This window comes from Eubalaena glacialis, chromosome 15, assembly GCF_028564815.1.
Source record: "Eubalaena glacialis isolate mEubGla1 chromosome 15, mEubGla1.1.hap2.+ XY, whole genome shotgun sequence".
NCBI classification, from domain to species: Eukaryota; Metazoa; Chordata; class Mammalia; order Artiodactyla; family Balaenidae; genus Eubalaena; species Eubalaena glacialis.
Window position 1 is genome coordinate 90,551,076 of NC_083730.1, and position 19,259 is coordinate 90,570,334.

The window sequence follows — 19,259 nt, forward strand, 5'->3', positions numbered from 1 at the left end:
ATATCTGGGGACACATATCTAGATCAGTCATGCAAGTGTCGCGGTGTCCCTTGATGTCAAAGAGGCTTTTGGGGAGGTCCTTACAGGGTCCTTGAGACCAGTCCATTCACATCCTGGAAGAATCTGCCCCCTGGTGCGTGTTTTCTTGTTTCCCAACATACTGGGTACCCCTCCTCCTCCATCCCCATCTCCTCCTCCATCTCCATCTCCATCTCCTCCTCCGTCCCCATCTCCTCTTCCATCTCCATCTTCATCTCCTCCTCCATCCCCTCCTCCTCCTCCATCCCCTCCTCCTCCTCCATCCCCATCTCCTCCTCCATCTCCATCTCCATCTCCTCCTCCATCCCCAACTCCTCTTCCATCTCTATCTTCATCTCCTCCTCCATCTCCTCCTCCATCCCCATCTCCTCCTCCATCTCTATCTTCATCTCCTCCTCCATCCCCTCCTCCTCCTCCATCTCCTCCTCCTCCTCCATCTCCTCCTCCATCCCCTCCTCCTCCTCCATCTCCATCTCCTCCTCCATCCCCATCTCCTCCTCCATCCCCTCCTCCTCCTCCATCTCCATCTCCTCCTCCATCCCCATCTCCACCTCCATCTCCATCTCCTCCTCCATCTCTATCTTCATCTCCTCCTCCATCTCCATCTCCATCTCCTCCTCCATCCCCATCTCTTCCTCCATCTCTATCTTCATCTCCTCCTCCATCTTCGTCTCCTCCTCCATCTCCAGCTCCTCCATCCCCATCTCCTCCTCCATCTCCGTCTTCATCTTCTTCTCCTCACTCCCTCCTCCCCCTCCCCCTCCTCCTTTCTTCTCTAAAGGTGGGGAGTGTACTCTCCCTATTCAAGGATTTGTATCCACAAATCACATTTTGCAAAACTTCTGTCTTCAACCTCAGCTCCTGATATGCACCTGATGGGCTGTATCCCTGGCATGTTCTCTGTCTGCGCTTCATAACTTTTCTACTAACATAGTAACTATAAGTTTGTACTATTGCATTATGCCTGATTTAAGGGACATCTTTGTACTTCTTACCTTAGGTAAGCTGCGTTTTTAACGGGCTAACCCCCATTAAAAGCAGAGGTAACTCTTTGCTCTGATAAAGTAACTAGTCTGTGAGTGGCTGTGTAGATGATTCTTTGTGATGTTTTCCAAGAGGATATTTTTATGGCCTTCATTTTATTTCTAAACAGCAATGGGAATGGACTAGCAAACTTACTTTTTTTTCTTTCTCCCCTCTTTTCAAAAGCCACATGCTAAGGATAAGATCTATGTCCAGAGTCAAGGTAAGAAATTTTAAATATATATATATTTGAAAAAAAATGAGTCTTTTATCTTTTAGAGATACCTACTGAAATGAAATAACATGATGTCTGGGATTTACTTGAAAATAGTAGAATGGGTACACTTTTATTATTTTTAACATTAAGATAAAAATAGGAGTACATTATAAAAGAATAATTTAAAATGTAGAAGAATGGATAAAGAAGATGTGGCACATATATACAGTGGAATATTACTCAGCCATTAAAAAGAATGAAGTAATGCCATTTGCAGCAACATGGATGGACCTAGAGATTGTCATACTGAGTGAAGTCAGACAGAGAAAGAGAAATATCGTATGATATGTGGAATCTAAAAAGAAATGATACAAATGAACTTATTTACAAAGCAGAAACAGACTCACCGACTTAGAGAACGAACTTATGGCTACCAGAGGGGAAGGGTGGGAGCAAGGGATAGTTAGGGAGTTTGGGATTGACATGTACACACTGCTATATTTAAAATAGATAAACAAGGACCTACTGTATAGCACAGGGAGCTCTGCTCAATATTATGGAACAACCTAAATGGGAAAAGAATTTGAAAAAGAATAGATACATGTATATGTAAAACTGAATCAGTTTGCTGTACACCTGAAACTATCACTACTTTTTTTTTTTTTTAATAAATTTATTTATTTTTGGCTGTGTTGGGTCTTTGTTGCTGCTCGCGGGCTTTCTCTAGTTGCAGCGAACGGGGCCTCCTCTTTGTTGTGGTGTGGGCTTCTCATTGTGGTGGCTTCTCTTGTTGTGGAGCATGGGCTCTAGGCACGTGAGCTCAGTAGTTGTGGCTAGCGACCTTCAGTAGTTGTGGCTCACGGGCTCTAGAGTGCAGGCTCAGTAGTTGTGGCGTACGGGCTTAGTTGGTCCGTGGCATGTGGGATATTCCTGGACCAGGGCTCGAACCCGTGTCCCCTGCATTGGCAGGCGGATTCTTAACCACCGCACCACCAGGGAAGTCCCTATCACAGCATTGTTAATTGGCTATACTCCAATATAAAATAAAAAGTTTAAAAAATTAAGTTAAATTAAATTAAATGCAGATCGCAGATCACTTAAAAGAAGTGCAAATACTCTATCAGTGGCATGTTTACAAAAGGAAAAAGAAGAGCTTGTCCGTTTGAGTTGAGTTGAGTTGGGGCCCCGGAGCCCTCTGCCTCCATCTCCAGCCCTCCCTGCCCTCCCCAAGTCCTGCCCCTGTGGTGGTCTCTGACATCCTTTCCTGAGACCCTCAGTATCTCCTAAACACATCTAGTAAACCACTGACCCGCAAAATAGAGATCAGGGAAACAGTAGCTCCAAAGAACATGTAGCTGATTCTGAGCTTAGGTTTGAACCCGTGCTGAGCCCAGGGTCACGCGTACAAGTCCACCTTATAAACATCACATTATCAAGGCCCTAGTGGTTTCAGGGATACTTTCAGCAGCAGGATCACTCATCAAATGAACTCATTCTTGGAGCCCCCATTTAAAAAACGATGCACTGAGTCAGTATGCATAAAAGGGATGTGTAAGTGTCAGGGCAGGCCTGGGGTTGGACCTTCCATTCCTCTGCCACGGCCCCTGGTTTATAGCCACGGAAGACGTTGGTGCTGCAGGAAAAACATGGGCTTTGATGCAGCGCGTGGGTTTGGACGCAGCCTCTGACACCTAACATTTTGTATCCCGATTAACCTCTATGAACCTCGGTTTCCAGCTGGATAAACTAGAGGACTCAACCTTCTTAACAGGGCTTAAGGGTTTCCAGGACCGGGTGGAACACATCCACTCACAGTCTGTGCTGGGGCAGGCGTGGAGTGGACTTCACTACAAACTTTACTAACTGTCATTTGTATTAGTCAGTGTGGATGGCCAGCTTACAAGTGCCTTGGAGAGGCGGTTCGACGACTTAATTTACATTCCATAAAATTTCTCATCTTTTCTGCTCTCGAGATAATCTGTTAAATGTTGCCTCTGGATTTTTGAAATCTTAAAATGTTCATTTTTTCAGAGAACTTTAAACTGAAAGCTGTCTGAAAAAGTGACACAGATAGCAGGAAATTATGTATGATTTAGAAGGTTGAGATGAGGAATTATAAATACAGACATAATTTCTATGTAATTTCTTTTAGAGTTTAGTTGGGAATGTTTTGGATACCTGTCACCTATGTGCATTTTTTAGGAACTCAAGCTTTCTGTGACCTAGAGACAGTTTGGCCCAGGAATGGATGGTGGGGTTGAAAGTGATGGATCTTTTCTCCTTGGGAACTGTGGGCGAATTTTATTTTATTTTTTATTTTTGTTTTTGGCCTCACTGCATGGCACGCGGTATCTTACTTCCCCGACCCGGGATCGAACCCGGGCCCTCGGCAGTGAAAGCGCTGAGCCCTAACCACTGGACCGCCAGGGAAGTCCCCTGTGGGCACATTTTAAACCTCACAGGCTTGGAGGGATTCATGGGAATTCAGCAAAGCCCTCAGAACTTTAGTTCTTTATAAAAACCGAGTATGACAGTTATTTGAATGTCAACACAAAATAACTGGTTATGTCTCAACAACATGAACTTTCTTTTGTTCTCTTTCCTTTGACCCAGGAATTGCAACAGTGCCGAACACCACCTTTAACTGGAACACCTTCCTTCAGCGTTCAGGTAAGAGATGAACTCTTCTGGTAGGATTTTGACTCAAGTGCATCTTGCCAACTTGTTCCTTGCTAGGTTCACATGGTTTTGAAGAAGAGGCTGTCAGGGTCGAAGAAATGGACTCTTTGGGTAGAACAAAGGAGGGAGCAAGGCATGATTAGAACAAACTTCGTTTCTCCCCGTTTGCCGAGGTGTCATCAGTGGTCCCGTCCCGGTGAGGATGGGGATGCAGCTGAGATGCAGGAGGAAGAGTAGGTGCCAGCCTCTCTGACGCTGCTCTTCGGACAAACCTCCCAAACACCTAGTATCATGTGACATTTGTTCTTATTAAGGATGCCAACCTCCTGTGTTCATTCGGTGTTACTTTATTAGCTGCACACATAAGAAGTGACTCTTGTGGGACTTCCCTGGCGACCCAGTGGTTAGGACTTGGCGCTATCACTGATGGGGCCGGCTTCGATCCCTGGTCAGGGAACTAAGATCTTGCAAGCCGCGTGGCATGACCAAAAAAAAAAAAAAAAAACAAAATGTGACCGTTGTAAGATGGAGATCAGATTAAGAAACAAACTTTTAAACCGCTTGAAATCTCAGCACCAAAAAGGAACTGCTTTTGATATATCTTTCTCAACAATTTTACATATCTACATTAATGCTTTTCATGCATTTATATATAATACTAAATTATATTAGTATTAACCTATTATATATTTTTGTCTTTTAAAATCATCATGTAAATATATAAATATGTGATATTTGTATATTTATTGTAAACGCATAATATGTATGATACCTATATTATTTATATTATATATAGATTATATATAAATTATATATAATTAGGTGTGACTTTATATTTTATGTTTAAATAATACATATGTATAAATAATCATATATATAATGATTTTTAAAAGACAAAAGTAGAGTCAAACTGTACTTACTGCTCTAACCTGCTTTATTTATTCATTATGTTACTAACAATATGAGCTAACTTATTCTTTTTTAAAAATTTCTAAACTAAAGTAAAATTTACGTGGCGTGAAATAGACTTCTAGCGTAAGATTAGATGAGTCCTGACAAATGTATAAATACCCTAATCCAGACAGATCACATTTCCAATGCTCAAGAAAGTTCCCTCTTGTGCTTTTCCATATTTCATTCCCATCCCTCTGTAAGGGACCCCTATTCCAATTTCTATCATCATCGATTCGTTTTACCTGTTCTTGAACTTCATCTAAGTGGAATCATACAGTAAGTACTTTTTGTGTCTGGCATCTTTTTTGCTTAACATAATGTTTTTGAGATTCATGCATATTGTGTGTATCTGTAGCTCCTCCTTTTTTATTACCGAGTCCTATTCCATTGTATGGATGTGCCACACATCGTTTCTCTGTTCTCCTATCGATGGACTTTTGAATTGTTTTCCATTTTTACGTACTATAAATAAAACTGCTCTCCACATTCTTGTGCAAGGATTCTGGTGAATAGCTTGAGTGTAGGGTGGATACATGCTTAACTTTATAAAAGAAGAGCCAAAGAGTTTTCAAAAGTGTTGTACCATTTTACAGTTCCACAGACGTTGATGAGAGACCTAGTTATGGCACATCCTTGCCAACAATTGGTGTGGACAGTCTATTTAATTGTAGTTATCCTAAGGGATCATGAAATGGTATTTGATTGTGGTGTTGGGCATTTATGTATCAATGTCTTCCTTGGTGAGGTGTCTAGCCAGGCCTTTTGCCCAAATGTTTTAGTGTGTTGTCTTTTAATTCTTGGTCTGCAGGAGGGTTTTGTGCTTTTTTTTTCCCCCTGGGTACAAGCTCTTTGTCAGATACATATATTGTGAATGTTTTTTTCCATTCTCTGGTTTACCTTTTCATGTTCTTAACTATGTCTTTTGAAGAACAGAGGTTTTAAATTTTGTTCAAGTCTAGCTGATCAGTTTTTTCTTTAATAGTTAGTCCTTTTGAGTCCTGCCTAAGAAATCTTTGCTTACCCTAAGGTCGAAAAGATATCTTCCTTGTTTTTTCCTCCAGAAGTGTAAGCTTTTCCATTAGGATTGTAATCCATCTGAAATTAAATTTTGTGTGTGATATTAGGAGGTAGGGATCGAAATTCATTTTTTTCTGTAAATTCCAGTATCATTGAAAATGTTTTTCAGTGAATTGCTCTGGTTCCTTTGCTGAGAATCAGTTTACTGTGTGTGTTCCTTTGTGTCTGTATAAATCTACCCTTATGCCAGTATCATGCTGTCTTGTTGTTGTAGATTTATGGTACGTCTAGAAATCAGATAGGGTTAGCCTATGACTTTGTTTCAGAATTGTTTTAGCTCTTCTAGGTTTTTTGCATATCCATATACAAAATTTAGAATCATCTTGTCAGTTTCTATAAAATCTTGTTGCATTGAATCCACAGATCATTTTAGAGAGAATTGCTTTCTTAATAATTTGTCTTAAGATCTCTGAACATGGTGTGTCTTTCCATTTGCTTGGGTCTTATTTATCTTCATAATGAGTTGTACAGGTCTTTCATGTCTTTAAAAAATATTCTTAAGGATTTTATTATTTTTGATGTGCTATAAGGTTTTCTTTTTAATTTCAGTTTTGAATTTTAGTTGTTGCTAGTATATAGAGATACACTTGATTTTTGTAATACATTGGCATTATATCTTGAAATATAGATTTATTGGTTCTAATTACATCATGTTTTTAATTCCTTTATTGTATTTAAAATTCTATAAATGTATCCAAACAATCCTTTTGGTTGGGAATTTAGATTTTTTAAAAACTTTTTGATATGAAGTGATGAAAGTGCTAGGATTTTAATCTTCATATGTTTGCCCAATTGTTTTCTTAGGAGCAATTCCTAAAAATAGAATTGCTGGATTAGATTATGCATTTAACCAGAGCTTTCATACATCTTACATGATGTGTAAGTGTGTCTCCTTGGAAAAGTGACATCAGGGTGCATGTCCATCAGTGAAGCTATGAGGGTACCATTTTCTCTACATGTGGTGCCATTGTGTTTTCTGTGCATGGTATGATCCAAACATAATTACGGTGTTTAAGCAAAATTTTATTGTATTGTACAATATCTTTAAGTGTAAAAAGTTTACCTGTCCACAAATGAAGCCCATAAGTGTATGCTATTTGGGATTATAACTGCCTTACAGGCTGATCAGCCCTGTAATTCTGGTAAAGGTACTAGAACAGCTAAAATTATATCAGCAAATGCAATTTGAGGCCTAAGAAGTCATCTCTTTTAACCTGAAATACTTCTCTCTAAAGACGACAATGCAGGGGTACGATTAGGGGGAGTTGAAGTTGCAGGTCCTGCTGTAAATCTCAGAGAAGAGAGTGAAAATGCAAAATCAGTGCCCTGCCCTCAGCAGACAGGAAGACACCCCAGGCCTGTTTTTACTCCGAAGACTTCAGACAAAACCTCCAACACATACTCCGTGTCAGCGTTCGCTTCCCTTGAAAAGAAGAAATTTTCAAACATTTGATTAGAAATAATTTTCCAAGTGTTTTACATCAACCTCAGCAAGAATGGCAGAACTCTTGTCAGCATTACAAATGAACCCACACCATCCAATTGCTTTATCATGTCAGGAAGTGTAAGCCGTCATTCAGAACCAGGAGGCCCATTTTAAATGGCCTGTTGTAAGGTTATTCCATCTTCTGTATATCAGAGGTCACTGTTGCGGTGTAACTAAGATTCATAATTTCCAAAAGGAGAGTGATTTGTCATCAAGGTCTGTACCCTGATGGTTGCTTGTTTCACCGGTCTTACTGTTGAGTGATTAACGGAACAACCAGGAGATTTAAAATACTCCACAGACAACATCCCCTCTTGGGAATGTTGGCTTCAGTTTACTCTTAATGTGTGCCATCAGAAGCTGTAAATGCATTCAGAATATATGGGCTCAGGGAAGCTCCGGCGGGGACGGCGGGAGCTGACTGCTGGAGAATGGCTTAAGAGTTAAGATGGAGAATTCAGCGGCGTCTCAGGGTTTTATGATCAGGTGTCTGTTCTCATTTGTACAGTCATTCATCTTTGTCAACTTTCAGACTCCAAAGGTAGACCATCTTTCTCACCCGTCCTCTATCTCACCCTGGCCTCTGGAGCATTCTAAACCTATGATTGTGTTTTGTCACTTCTACTCTGGGCTGAGACAGTGAAAACAGAAGTTACAGTGAATTTGATGCAGACCGTTAGTGATCAAATACTCACCCTCTGGATTCCTATGAATTGTTAACCTTGAAATCAAAGGGAGTGGGTTGGGAAGGGCCTCATTGAACACTGAATATAAATAGGTGGGTAGCGGATTAGTCCCCAGGGTTTATAGTCACCTTCTTAAATATCTGATGTCAATTTCAGGGTTTATTCTCCTTTAAGGTATGTCTCGGGTTAGCTGAGAATGTTCAGTTATATCTCTAAGCCCAAGCTAACAAATTAACTAAGTCTCCTTAGTTTAAAACATGAAATCAGTTTTATGCCAACCAGATTCCATGATCAAACAGGTCAACTAGGAACAAATAAAGAATAAAATAGATTAAAGGCACTAAGTGGCATTGTTATAATTTTTCACGTGATGTTCTCATTAGCACTTCTGATCCGAAGGTATGTGTTTAGACATCAAGATAGTTATCTGGTCTTTGTGTTTTCAGGTACATCTTAAATGTTGTTATGATTCAGTGATCCAGGATTTTTGCTTTTAAATGCCAGTAAGTAATGCATCTAGAGTAATGGTGCCTCTCAGGCCATCAAATCCCGAAACTGTGAAAGCTTAAACTTGACCCGGACACACCTTCTTGGTTTTTATTTTCATTTTATTTCTATTTTCATTGTTTATTTAATTTTCTCTCTCTCTTCCTTAAAACTCTATTTGTATTTCTATATGGAAACTCTCATATGCAAAACTCAGATGGTCATATTTTCCTTCCTCAGGCTATTCCTAGGAAAACTCACTTGTTTTTTCACATGGAAAATTCACGTCATTAGATCCCTGTATGCGTTCACAGCCCCCCAAATGAGATTTTTCAGCTAAAAGTCACTAAGTCTAATCAACAGAAGTTCTTGAATTCTTTTCTCCTTATAATCACGCATGAAAAAAAAAAAAAAACAAAAAAGACAGAGCTGCTGGAATAGAAAACGGCAAAGAAAGTGGCTTAAACGTGGATCGGGTTTCTATTCTAGAACCAGCGGACGGATGAGTCACTTAGAGGATTTGGGAGTGTGGTGCTTAGTCTGTTGGGACCGCTAGGGTGCCAGACCATGAAATCAACACGTTTCGTTGTGGAGATAAAAATACCATTCTCCAGGAAATGGTAATATCGGAAAGACACATAAATGGTTGCATTTGTAAGGGATGAGTTCCAGCCCTGACTTGTGTGAATCCCAGATGTGAGAGGAAAAGTAAGGAGAAGAAAAATAAGCTTGGGGTTAAAATGAGGAAATGAAATCCACTAAAAAATTTAGGTAGGTACCTGCCTCACCTCCAAACCTCTAGAGGCCAGTACGTTTTAGTTCCTTTTTAAAATCTGAGAATGAACACGGTACATTTCCCTAAAGTTGGCCAAGGCCCTGGGAGAAGCTGAAATGGAATTATTTAGAGTTGATGCATCCATGAGGTCGGACCTGAGACCTTAGTTGTTTGATCAGGATTTTTGAACTTCATTTCCTGAAAACGATATTGGTGTATGTAAAAAGTACATGTAAGCTCTCAAACCCAAATGCTGTCTCTGCACTTAATTTAAAAAAAAAATTTTTTTTTAATCCTAGAATAAGACAAAGCCTTTGGTTCTTTGTTTGATCCTATTCTAATATAGGTTTCTAAATTCCCGTGACATTTGATCTCCTGCCCAGGAAGAAGAGGGGGAAAGAGGCAAGAGAATATGGGATTAACTCCTTCTCCCTCTAGGGTCTGGTAGGTCGGGGGGATCTCAAAATCAGTTTAGTGAACTGGGCAGTAGCACTTTTAAAAACTGAAATGAAATGGAATAGAAAATATCAGAGTGCCTTGTATGCAGTAAGTCTAAATGATTCTTTGAAACTGTACCGTGTCTGTGTGTCTATATGTATAAACATATTTCATGTGTACAGGGTTGCAGTATAGTGTGTACATCTTACTGTAAGTCATAGTCAGAACGTTCTGAAGATCGGTGTTGTAAATTATGGATTATTCTCTCTCAAGGTCGGCTTTCCTAGGGATCCTGGGGTGGGGTACGTAGAGGGCCACTTTTCTTCAGCTTTACCTCACCAGAAGGCCAGCGGGTCTTCTGAACCTGCTGTCCTGAGTAGCTAACACGTGTCAAATCGAAGTCAAGGGACAAAGTAGGTTTCCAGCATCTACACTTGTCACAAAGCAAAAATAAAGAATTAGATGTAGCCTTTTTACCGAGACATCACATCGGTTCTTGAAATAGGGCTTTCTTTGGATGCCATCTCTGGATGCCGTCTTTGTTTTTGTTTTGTTTTTGTATTTACTTCTTTTCAATTTGGTAATACAGTTTCTCTGATTTCCCCCTCTTTTTGGTACTTCCATGGTTCTCCTTCTACCTTCCTTTTTTTCACTCCTTTTATATAGTTGAATGGATATTCCATGTATTTACATGATGGTGATGATGTAAGGGATGTTGTATCCTTCTCACTGTATCACACCTGGAGACACATAACATCACCTTCTTCCATTACTGGTGATTTTTTAAAAAATATATCAACTCTGTGTGTGTGTGTGTGTGTGTGTGTGTGTGTAAATAAAGCCATGTGCGCTGGGTTAAGGTTTCCTCCCTTAGTTAAGTGGGTATCTTTCTCGGTTTCCCCGTGTCCAGGTGTTATATTTCCTTTGTAATCAATAAGTTATTTTTGAGAAGGCACTTGTAATTTCTGTCCTCATCAAACTTCCCCCCATCAGTTTTAGCATTCACTGATGGTTCTTGCCTAAGTATGTAGGTTTTGGCTGTTTTTCACACCTGACCTTCCTTTCCTTAATGGTATTCTTCAATTTGTATCATTTTTTAAAATTTATTTATTTTGTATTATTTTTATTTTTATTTTATTTTTTTTTGGCCACACCGCTCAGTGCACAGGATCCTAGTTCCCTGACCAGGGATTGAACCTGTGCCCCCTGCAGTGGAAGCATGGAGTCTTAACCACTGGACTGCCAGGGAAGTCCCCTGCATCATTTACTAAAGAGAAGAGCTTGTCTCCTGACCCCAGATTCAAATGCCTGACCTCAAATTCTTCTGATCTCAAATTCAAATTCTGGACATAGCCTCTAGCTTAAACTTTTGGTCAAAGGAGTATTCACTGAGGTCTGTATTTCTAAAGTTAGTTTCAATACTGAAAATATAGGAAAAATATATAACAAAAAAAACCTCAACATATCTCAATGAAATTGTCAACAGTTAATTCAGAGACTGTAATAATGGTTTAAGGTTTTTCTAAGAGGACATCTGAATCTTAACATTTCAGTAAAGACTTTCTCCAGTGCTGGTTATGTATTATTATTATTATTATTATTATTAGCTTTTGTGATTGTGTCAGAGTGCTGTCAATATATCTTATTACATTCATTCTAATTATATTACTACTCAAGACTTAAAGCACAGAGGGAATGAAATTATTTGCATTACAAATTGGATGGGGCTTCCCTGGTGGCGCAGTGGTTGAGAATCTGCCTGCCAATACAGGGGACACGGGTTCGAGCCCTGGTCTGGGAAGATCCCACATGCCGCGGAGCAACTAGGCCCGTGAGCCACAACTACTGAGCCTGCGCGTCTGGAGCCTGTGCTCCGCAACAAGAGAGGCCGCGATGGTGAGAGGCCCGCGCACCGCGATGAAGAGTGGCCCCCGCTCGCCGCAACTAGAGAAAGCCCTCACACAGAAACGAAGACCCAACACAGCCAAAAATAAATAAATAAATAAATAAATAAATAAATAAATTAATTAATTAATTAAAAAAAGAATTGGATGAATGAAATGAATGAATGAAAACCTTCTCCTTGCATGATTTTATGTCCAATTACATATGTTTGGGAATGGTGAAGTTTTAGGCTAGCTTGGGTTAATATTAATAATTTCTTTTTCTTTAATGAAATTTTATAAAGAAGGCAGGGTGGCTTCGTTTCTTTTCTTTTTGTGGGGATCCATGCCATGTGGCTTGTGAGAGATCACAGTTCCCTGACCAGGGATTGAAACCAGGCCATGGCAGTGAGAGCGCCGAATCTTAACCACTAGACCACCGGGGAGCTCCCCAGTATTAATCATTTCTGTTGACGGCATGATCTGTGGCTGCTGAACAAACCGCCTTAACAAATGGTGACTTAAAACAACCGCCAAGGATTTTCTCGTGATTTTCCGGATTGGCGGTTTGGACTTGGGTCATCCCTGCTTCCACTGTGTGTGCTGGGCTCACTTGTAAGTTGGGCTGAGGCCTGACGGGTCCTGCATGGGTGGTTGGGTCTCTCTCCACCAAGTCTCATTCCTAAGGAGGCAGCCAGGCCTGACTGTAAGGCCAGCAGCATCCCAGTGGGTGGGACATTGGACACCAGGCTTCGCACGGCCAAGACTTGGAAGTCACTTCCGCTCTGTTATTGATGCCAGTCACCAGGTCAACCCAGCGTCTAGGGGTAGGGAAATGGGTTCCACCTCTTGCTGGGAGGGACCACAAAGAATGTGGTCACCTGCAACTCGCCTTACACGACAGCTTTCAATGTAGCAAACCTAAACCTCTTATTTTATGTATCTGTGGGCACGTATACATTACGCGTGTGTCCCTATATATAGACATATACGAACTCAAGAGGACATTCCTATATAAACCATCTTGCTAGTTTCATAAAGAAAAGATTCTTCCTAACTGGAATTGCATGGAAATATTTTCTAGGACCTGTGGCTGACATTTCAGTAATAACTGAGTCAGTTCTTATCACCTCATCCTTCTGCATTGCAGCAAAAGTACCTTTACTTTACTAGGCCAAGTTCAGCTCAGGTTGATTCATCAGGAGGAACAGTTAGTTCATGCAGTGAAGTGAAGATAAAACTTAGGCGTGGGAGCAGCTGCCTGAGAGGTCAGAGCCCAGCAGCCTCGGAGCTGTGTCTGCGGGGCCATTGTCACCGGGTCATCGGTCCAAGTCCTCTTCGTTGAAAATACCCTGAACTCTTCTGTTGCAGAGATTAACCAAAGCGCTGACAATCTACACGTGTTTCTCCTGATCTGTGGACTCCGGCAAGTGAAAGACCCTCTCTATTTGGTGGATGCATTCTCGGGTATGTGTTCTCAGGTGACCTTTTGTCTGCGGAATTCCACCGGGGTCCCTGTCTTCACGTGTCTCTCCTTAGGACTTTGAGTTTTCTCATTTTTTTGGCCCATCAGCAGAACTGTTTCTAGATTGTTACTTTGGAAACAACCAGAAAAATAATCTCGCTGTGTAGTCATTTCAGTTGTTTCCTACTTTCCTGTGCCCTCAGCTTCTGAGGAAGTCATAAAACATAGCCAATAATGATAAGTCTAAAATAATTTTATCTGGCAATATTTTACACATGCCAATTTGTATGATACATTTGGAGTTTTGTTGCATTGCTTAAGTTAATCTATAGACTCTTCAGTATATTCTAAAATCCATATTGAATTGTGATGACATATCCATCCTAATTACCTAATAAATTAGATATCTGAATAATGTGCAACGTTCTAGAAAAAAATATTTTCCTTAAAACCATAAAATGTCAAATACTTACATTTAAAATAATTATAAGTTGACTAATATGAATGAAAGCAAAATGATATGAAATAATTTATATTGTAGCGTAATTAATATTAAACTGATTTATGTTTTCAGCTGTGACTTAAAACCATTTTAAAAGTCTTTTATTTTTTTTCTTTTTTTCTCCCCAAGAATGGCATCAAGAGGAGCCCAACATTTATATGGTTATCGTCGGTCCCGAAGTAAGTTGATTTGCCATAAGCATTGATCTCGTCTCTGTTTTCCTCTTTATTCTTCTTATGTATTTTCTAAAATTAGTTTCTGTTACTTTTCTAACCCAAAGTTTATTTCTTTCTTAAGTAAATAAAGTCTGTTTGCCTTTATAACAATGAACACCAGACCAAGGTTAAAGATTATGAGGCTTTATAAGTCTTTACAATTAACCTATTGCTACAAAGGGTAAGAAATTCTTACGGGAATACAGAGGAGTCATATAAAGAAAGTCCATGTACGTCGATGTATAAGGCAAACGTTCCATGGGGTCCAGATCGTCTTTGAAACTTCCTGGAAGTGTTCAACTGACAAACACAGAGCTGTTCCTTCACCCGAGCACCGGATTAAGCCATTGACTTGCATTCAGGAGCCGAGTGGGGTGGAAAAGCACAAGAAATACAGTCTGCACTGGGGCATGTCCTTGCCTGTCAGTGGCCGTTGTCCGAGGAACAGAGACCAGTGGCAGGGCTTGGAGGCGCTGCCTCTCACTCCCCGGGACTCGGGATATCCCCTCTCCTCTCCGGCAGACCCGGAGCAAACATGTGCTCCGTTCCAGAGTCCATTCTAAGCGCTCAGGATGCAGAGAGTCTGGGTGCTGACGCACTGGTCATCTCATGAAAGTGAACGCTGATTTGCTCCAAGCAGTTTGGAAAATAAAATACGCATCCCGCCAGGTGGGATGTAACACCGCAGTAACAAGGCCTTTTCTTTTCTTCGTGGGGCTTCTGTGCCAGGGCTGCACGGTGCATCCCCTGCGCCCTACGACAGCTCACGCTTCCTTTCCCTTTTGCCCAGCGGGATGGCTGAGTCTTTGCATATTAAATGCCTGCATGACCTCCCTGTTCTGTTCTGTAATTCCTCCTCTCGTGGTTTCCTAGTTCCCTAGGGACCCACCGAGCATGCAGGGGGTGGCAGGCTTTTCTTTCGAATACTAAAGACCTTTGGAAATACTACATTTACCTCGAAAAAGGCCCCCTAGCCTAAAAACATATCAAGGGCTAGAATCTGTGTAGCCACATTGGTTGTCACATGGAAGATGAATCACCCCATCATCCATGTTCTTTGTTGGTATAACAGACACTCACACACACAGGCACGCACATACCCAGGCCTGCACGCACATACCCACATCGCTCACACGCTCAGGGCCAGCCTTTTGATGGTTAACAAGATAATCCCTAGTGCACTAATGAATGCATGTTGAACAATGAACGTTAAGTCCCATAGTGGCAAAGTTGTTACTATTATTATTATTTTAATTCTCTTTCCATCCTCCTGTTCGAAGAGCATGATTGACTGAAAAAGTTATAGTTTGATGCTAAATTCCTTGCTAACCAGGAGAGAAGGCCTGAGGTTAGAGCCATGGCAACAACAGTTATCCTGAAAGAATTTAGTAATGTGGCTTTCTTTTCCATTGTTTTTACTTTTATGGTTCTGTTCTACTTATGGTGTGTGATACTGGCTTTCCAACGCGGAAAATTTCCTTTAAAAATGAATTGATTTCACAAAAAGTAGTAAATAAGCAATAGTACAGCTGGGGCACAGATGTGACAAATTGTGAAAGTATGCAAATAGCCAAAGTTTGGGAAACGTTTTTTATCGAGAATCAATCGGTGTGCCCAGTGGAAGAAATACTGAAAGAACAACGCTTGGTGGAGAAAAATGTTCGCAAACATCGGGCTAATGATGATCTGATTTCTCTGTTTGACTTTTTCTGTCGTGTTTCCTTTTAAGGAAACCTAGAGGGAAGTGACAAACTTCGAAGCACTAGTTTAGCGCTAAATATGTGCCAGAAACCCTTTTCCAGAGACATAAAGACCAAGGCAGCATTTGAGCTGATACAGAGGTCAGAGAAGAGGGAGTGACCAGGACACGTGGTGCTTTCCTGCAGTTATTAAGCATCTTCATCTTTAACTCAGTTGCCCACAGGTGAAGGATGCCATTTGTTTCATAAAGGCTTCCTAAGTCATAGTCTTTTAGAAGCAACACTGTTGTATTGTTTTTTACATTAAACAATTAGGAAGGCTTTTCCCTTCTCAAGGCAAAGATATTTATTCTGCCATTTGTTTTTGGAACATATAATTTTCCCTCTAACTTTAGTTTGCCTAATTTTAAAAGAGCAGTGAGTGTAAAAAATGTGTCTCTTTCCTCCTAATTTCACTGCAGGGAAACTTGTCCCTCAGGCTCCAGGTTGGGAGGCGGTAGGGGAGGTTGGAGACTGTGGCCAACTGTGGAATGAATGGTGGGCGGGGCACGATTCAGCCACAGGAGGGTTTGCCTTCAAAGATGTCAGCCTTGCAAGAGAAGCCACAATTCAGAGGCCTTTTTCTTTCTCTCTTTTGAAAAAATGCCTGTGTGTGTGAAATGTCTTATTTTTAACTGCTGGGAACTAATTAGACAAACGTACTTATGCTTGTGCATGCGTGCGCACACACACACACACTCTCTCTCTCTCTCTTTCTCTCTTTCTCTCTGTTTGCCTTGTTGGCCCTACAAAATGCATCTCTGTATTTTCTCTTTTGTAACTTCCAGAGGGAGGCAATCCGAAGTGGTTTTGAGCAAAGGCTGTCATGACTTTGCCTGTTAAGGATCAGAGAGCAGAGGGTGACGTGAGCTGGGCGAGGCAAAGCAGGTTTGCAGGGACCGTGGAAAGACGTGTCGTGGGAAGCTTAAGTGCTTCCGCAATTCCAGTGGCCCCTCCTCTCTTTTTCCAAACTAGTCTAATAAATCTCTGATATACCTGAGGACGGGATGCTTACTGGGCAAATGCGGGTCTGGGATGAGTCTTGTAGAATGCCCCACCCCCAGGGCCCCCGTGGGACCGTTCTGAAGCTGCATCTTCAGCCACCGAGCTGGTTTGCTTGGTGCAACAGGGGAATGAATGAGAGAAAGAGGAGCCATGGAAGGGCGCTCTTGAGTGAAGGGTGGCGAAGAGTTATGATCCGAGAGTTGCTAGTCCTTAAGTTCATTGCCATGAATCAGTAACAGTTCGCAAGCACTTCTTCCACAAGGCACTCCACTATCTATAATTAAAAACCCTCTAGGAAACGGGGAAAGGCATCCTTGGGTTGCAAATTTGCTGCTTAGCAAAACCAGCTGTAAGCACCTGGCACTGGTCAGGCAGGCACACTCAGCCCAGAGCTTTACTGAGATTTGCTCACTTCTCCTCCACCGATGGGAGAGACTGGATCTTCCAGATCTAAATCTGCCTGCAGGGATGCAGCCGCCTTCTCAGCCTTGCACGGACCTGAATGCAGAAGCGAAGGCTTTGGACCTGACTAGCGTTGATCTGTCTTGGTCCATCCGGGCGGCTATAACCAAGGACCGCAGATGTGGTGGCTGACAAACAGCGGCGATTTATTTCTGACAGTTCTGGAGGCTGCGAGTCCAAGACGAAAGTGCCAGTATGGTCATGTTGTCGTGAGGATGCTCTTCCTTTCTTGCTGTGTCCTCGTGGTGGAAGGGGCGAGGGAGCTCTCCGGGGTCTTTTGTAAGAACACTAATCCCATTCATGAGGGCTCCAGCATCATGACCTAAGCACTTCCCAAAGACCGCACCCCCCCAATACCATCACCTTTAGGGTTAAGATTTCAACGTATGAATTTTAGGGGGGACACAAACATTCAGCCCCTAGCAATATCCCTGCCTTGTAAAAGGTCTTTATCAAATCTAAAGAGCAATTACAATAGCCATTACAGCAAACACCTTAGTGTCATCCTAGTAGACAGAATAATTTGAGTTTCTAAATTTCTAAGGCAGCACTTGGAATCCAATTAGTCACAGACTCCTTCAAACCTCTTGTTTCCTTCTTGATTCCCTCTTCCCTACAAAAGATTTTTTTTTTTTTTTTTTTTTTGGCCATGTCACACCGCTAGTGGGATCTTAGTTTCCCGACCAGGGATCGAACCCCGGCCCTCGGCACTGAAAGCGCGGAGTCTTAACCACTGGACCGCCAGGGAATTGCCCAAAAGACTTAAAACCAATATATGTAGACACACATTTCAGATCCTCCAGTAATTCAGATAAGGCTAGTGTCTGTTAAGTTTTATGTTTGTTTGCTTTTTCTCCATAACCAGTGGTATGCTGGTCAACGTTTAAAAACAGTTCTGTTGGGGAGAGCGGGGTGGGACGCCCTGTTTTCTAACAGCTCTGTTTGCCTATTTCTATAAAAAGCTTTTACCATGGCCAGACATCAAGTAAAGCCAACTCCTGCACATTTTACATAGTGACCCACTACACACACACACACACACACACACACACACACCAGAAACAAGCTTTATTAAACAATACTCTTGCTTCATGTATTTCACACACTCTGATATTTTAAAAAACCTGTTCCATGTCTCTGCTTTGCTATTCCATGTCATTAAAACAAAGGTTATTTTTATTCCAAAATTGATTTCATGATGTGCTCCCTGATCTGAAGTTTGGACAACACTGACTTGGGCCATGCTTGATGGTGTGTGTTTGTGTGTGTGTGTGTGTGTGTGTGTGTGTGTGTGTGTTTCTCTCCATCCACTAAACATATTCCCTCTTGAAAGCCAGTGCCTTGGCTGCTTCCTCAGTGGAAGCTTCCCTCCCCACATCTTGGGCTGGCTCAGATATGCTTCTCCTGACCCCTCAATTTAAACAAGCTCTTCCCCACCATCATTGTAAGATTTCCAAGCATCTATCAGTTTTCAGCATCAAGAATTCAATTTAACATCACTTTTGAATTCAGAACTAGGAGGAGACTAAAAGGATTTTACACTTGAAATTGAATATTTGCTACAATGTTATGGGTTAATATGCTGATCTTTTGGAAATAGATTTGAGAAGTGGGTCAGAGATCAAATCTTGGGACGCATTAAGATTCATCTTTTAACCATTATCTCTTAGAGCAGATCAAACACCCCCGAGTATTACAATTATTTTTGACATCTACTGTGAGTACACTCTTCTTCCATTCATCTTTTTCTTTGTTAACTGCTAAGCTCAGTGACTGAATAAACTCTTTAAGTCTAAATTACACACTTTTGGAGGACTGTAGCCTTTCCAGGTCATGTGCAGGGTCTCTGAGTACAAAACTGCATTGACTCTGTTAGTTAATTATTATTAACTAACCTATTATTAGGGAATAATCGCAGTGCATGCAGCAGTGATTCCCTCTCTCTCTGTCCACGTCTCTGCGCGGAGCCTGGTCAGATCCGAGACCCCAGTGAAGACCTGGCTACGCAGCTCAGCCAGTGAGTGCCCCCTTGGATGCCGCATCAGTCCAGCTTCAGCCCGAGGGAATTTATTAGGAGGTGACAAAGGCTACTAAGAGAATTGTTGGGGAGGCTGAAGACCAGGTTTGG

The 19,259-nt window shown here is 41.4% G+C and overlaps 1 protein-coding gene across 1 annotated transcript in view; it reads left to right on the forward strand.

Annotated features, from left to right (window-relative positions):
• Positions 1-19,259, forward strand: part of GLT1D1 (glycosyltransferase 1 domain containing 1) — a 94,437-nt gene that overhangs the window by 38,492 nt on the left and 36,686 nt on the right. Inside the window, exons 5-8 of the mRNA XM_061169358.1 lie at positions 1,249-1,285; positions 3,893-3,949; positions 13,115-13,210; positions 13,840-13,889. Coding sequence (XP_061025341.1) covers positions 1,249-1,285; positions 3,893-3,949; positions 13,115-13,210; positions 13,840-13,889 — 240 coding nt within the window. The remainder of the gene's footprint in view (positions 1-1,248; positions 1,286-3,892; positions 3,950-13,114; positions 13,211-13,839; positions 13,890-19,259) is intronic.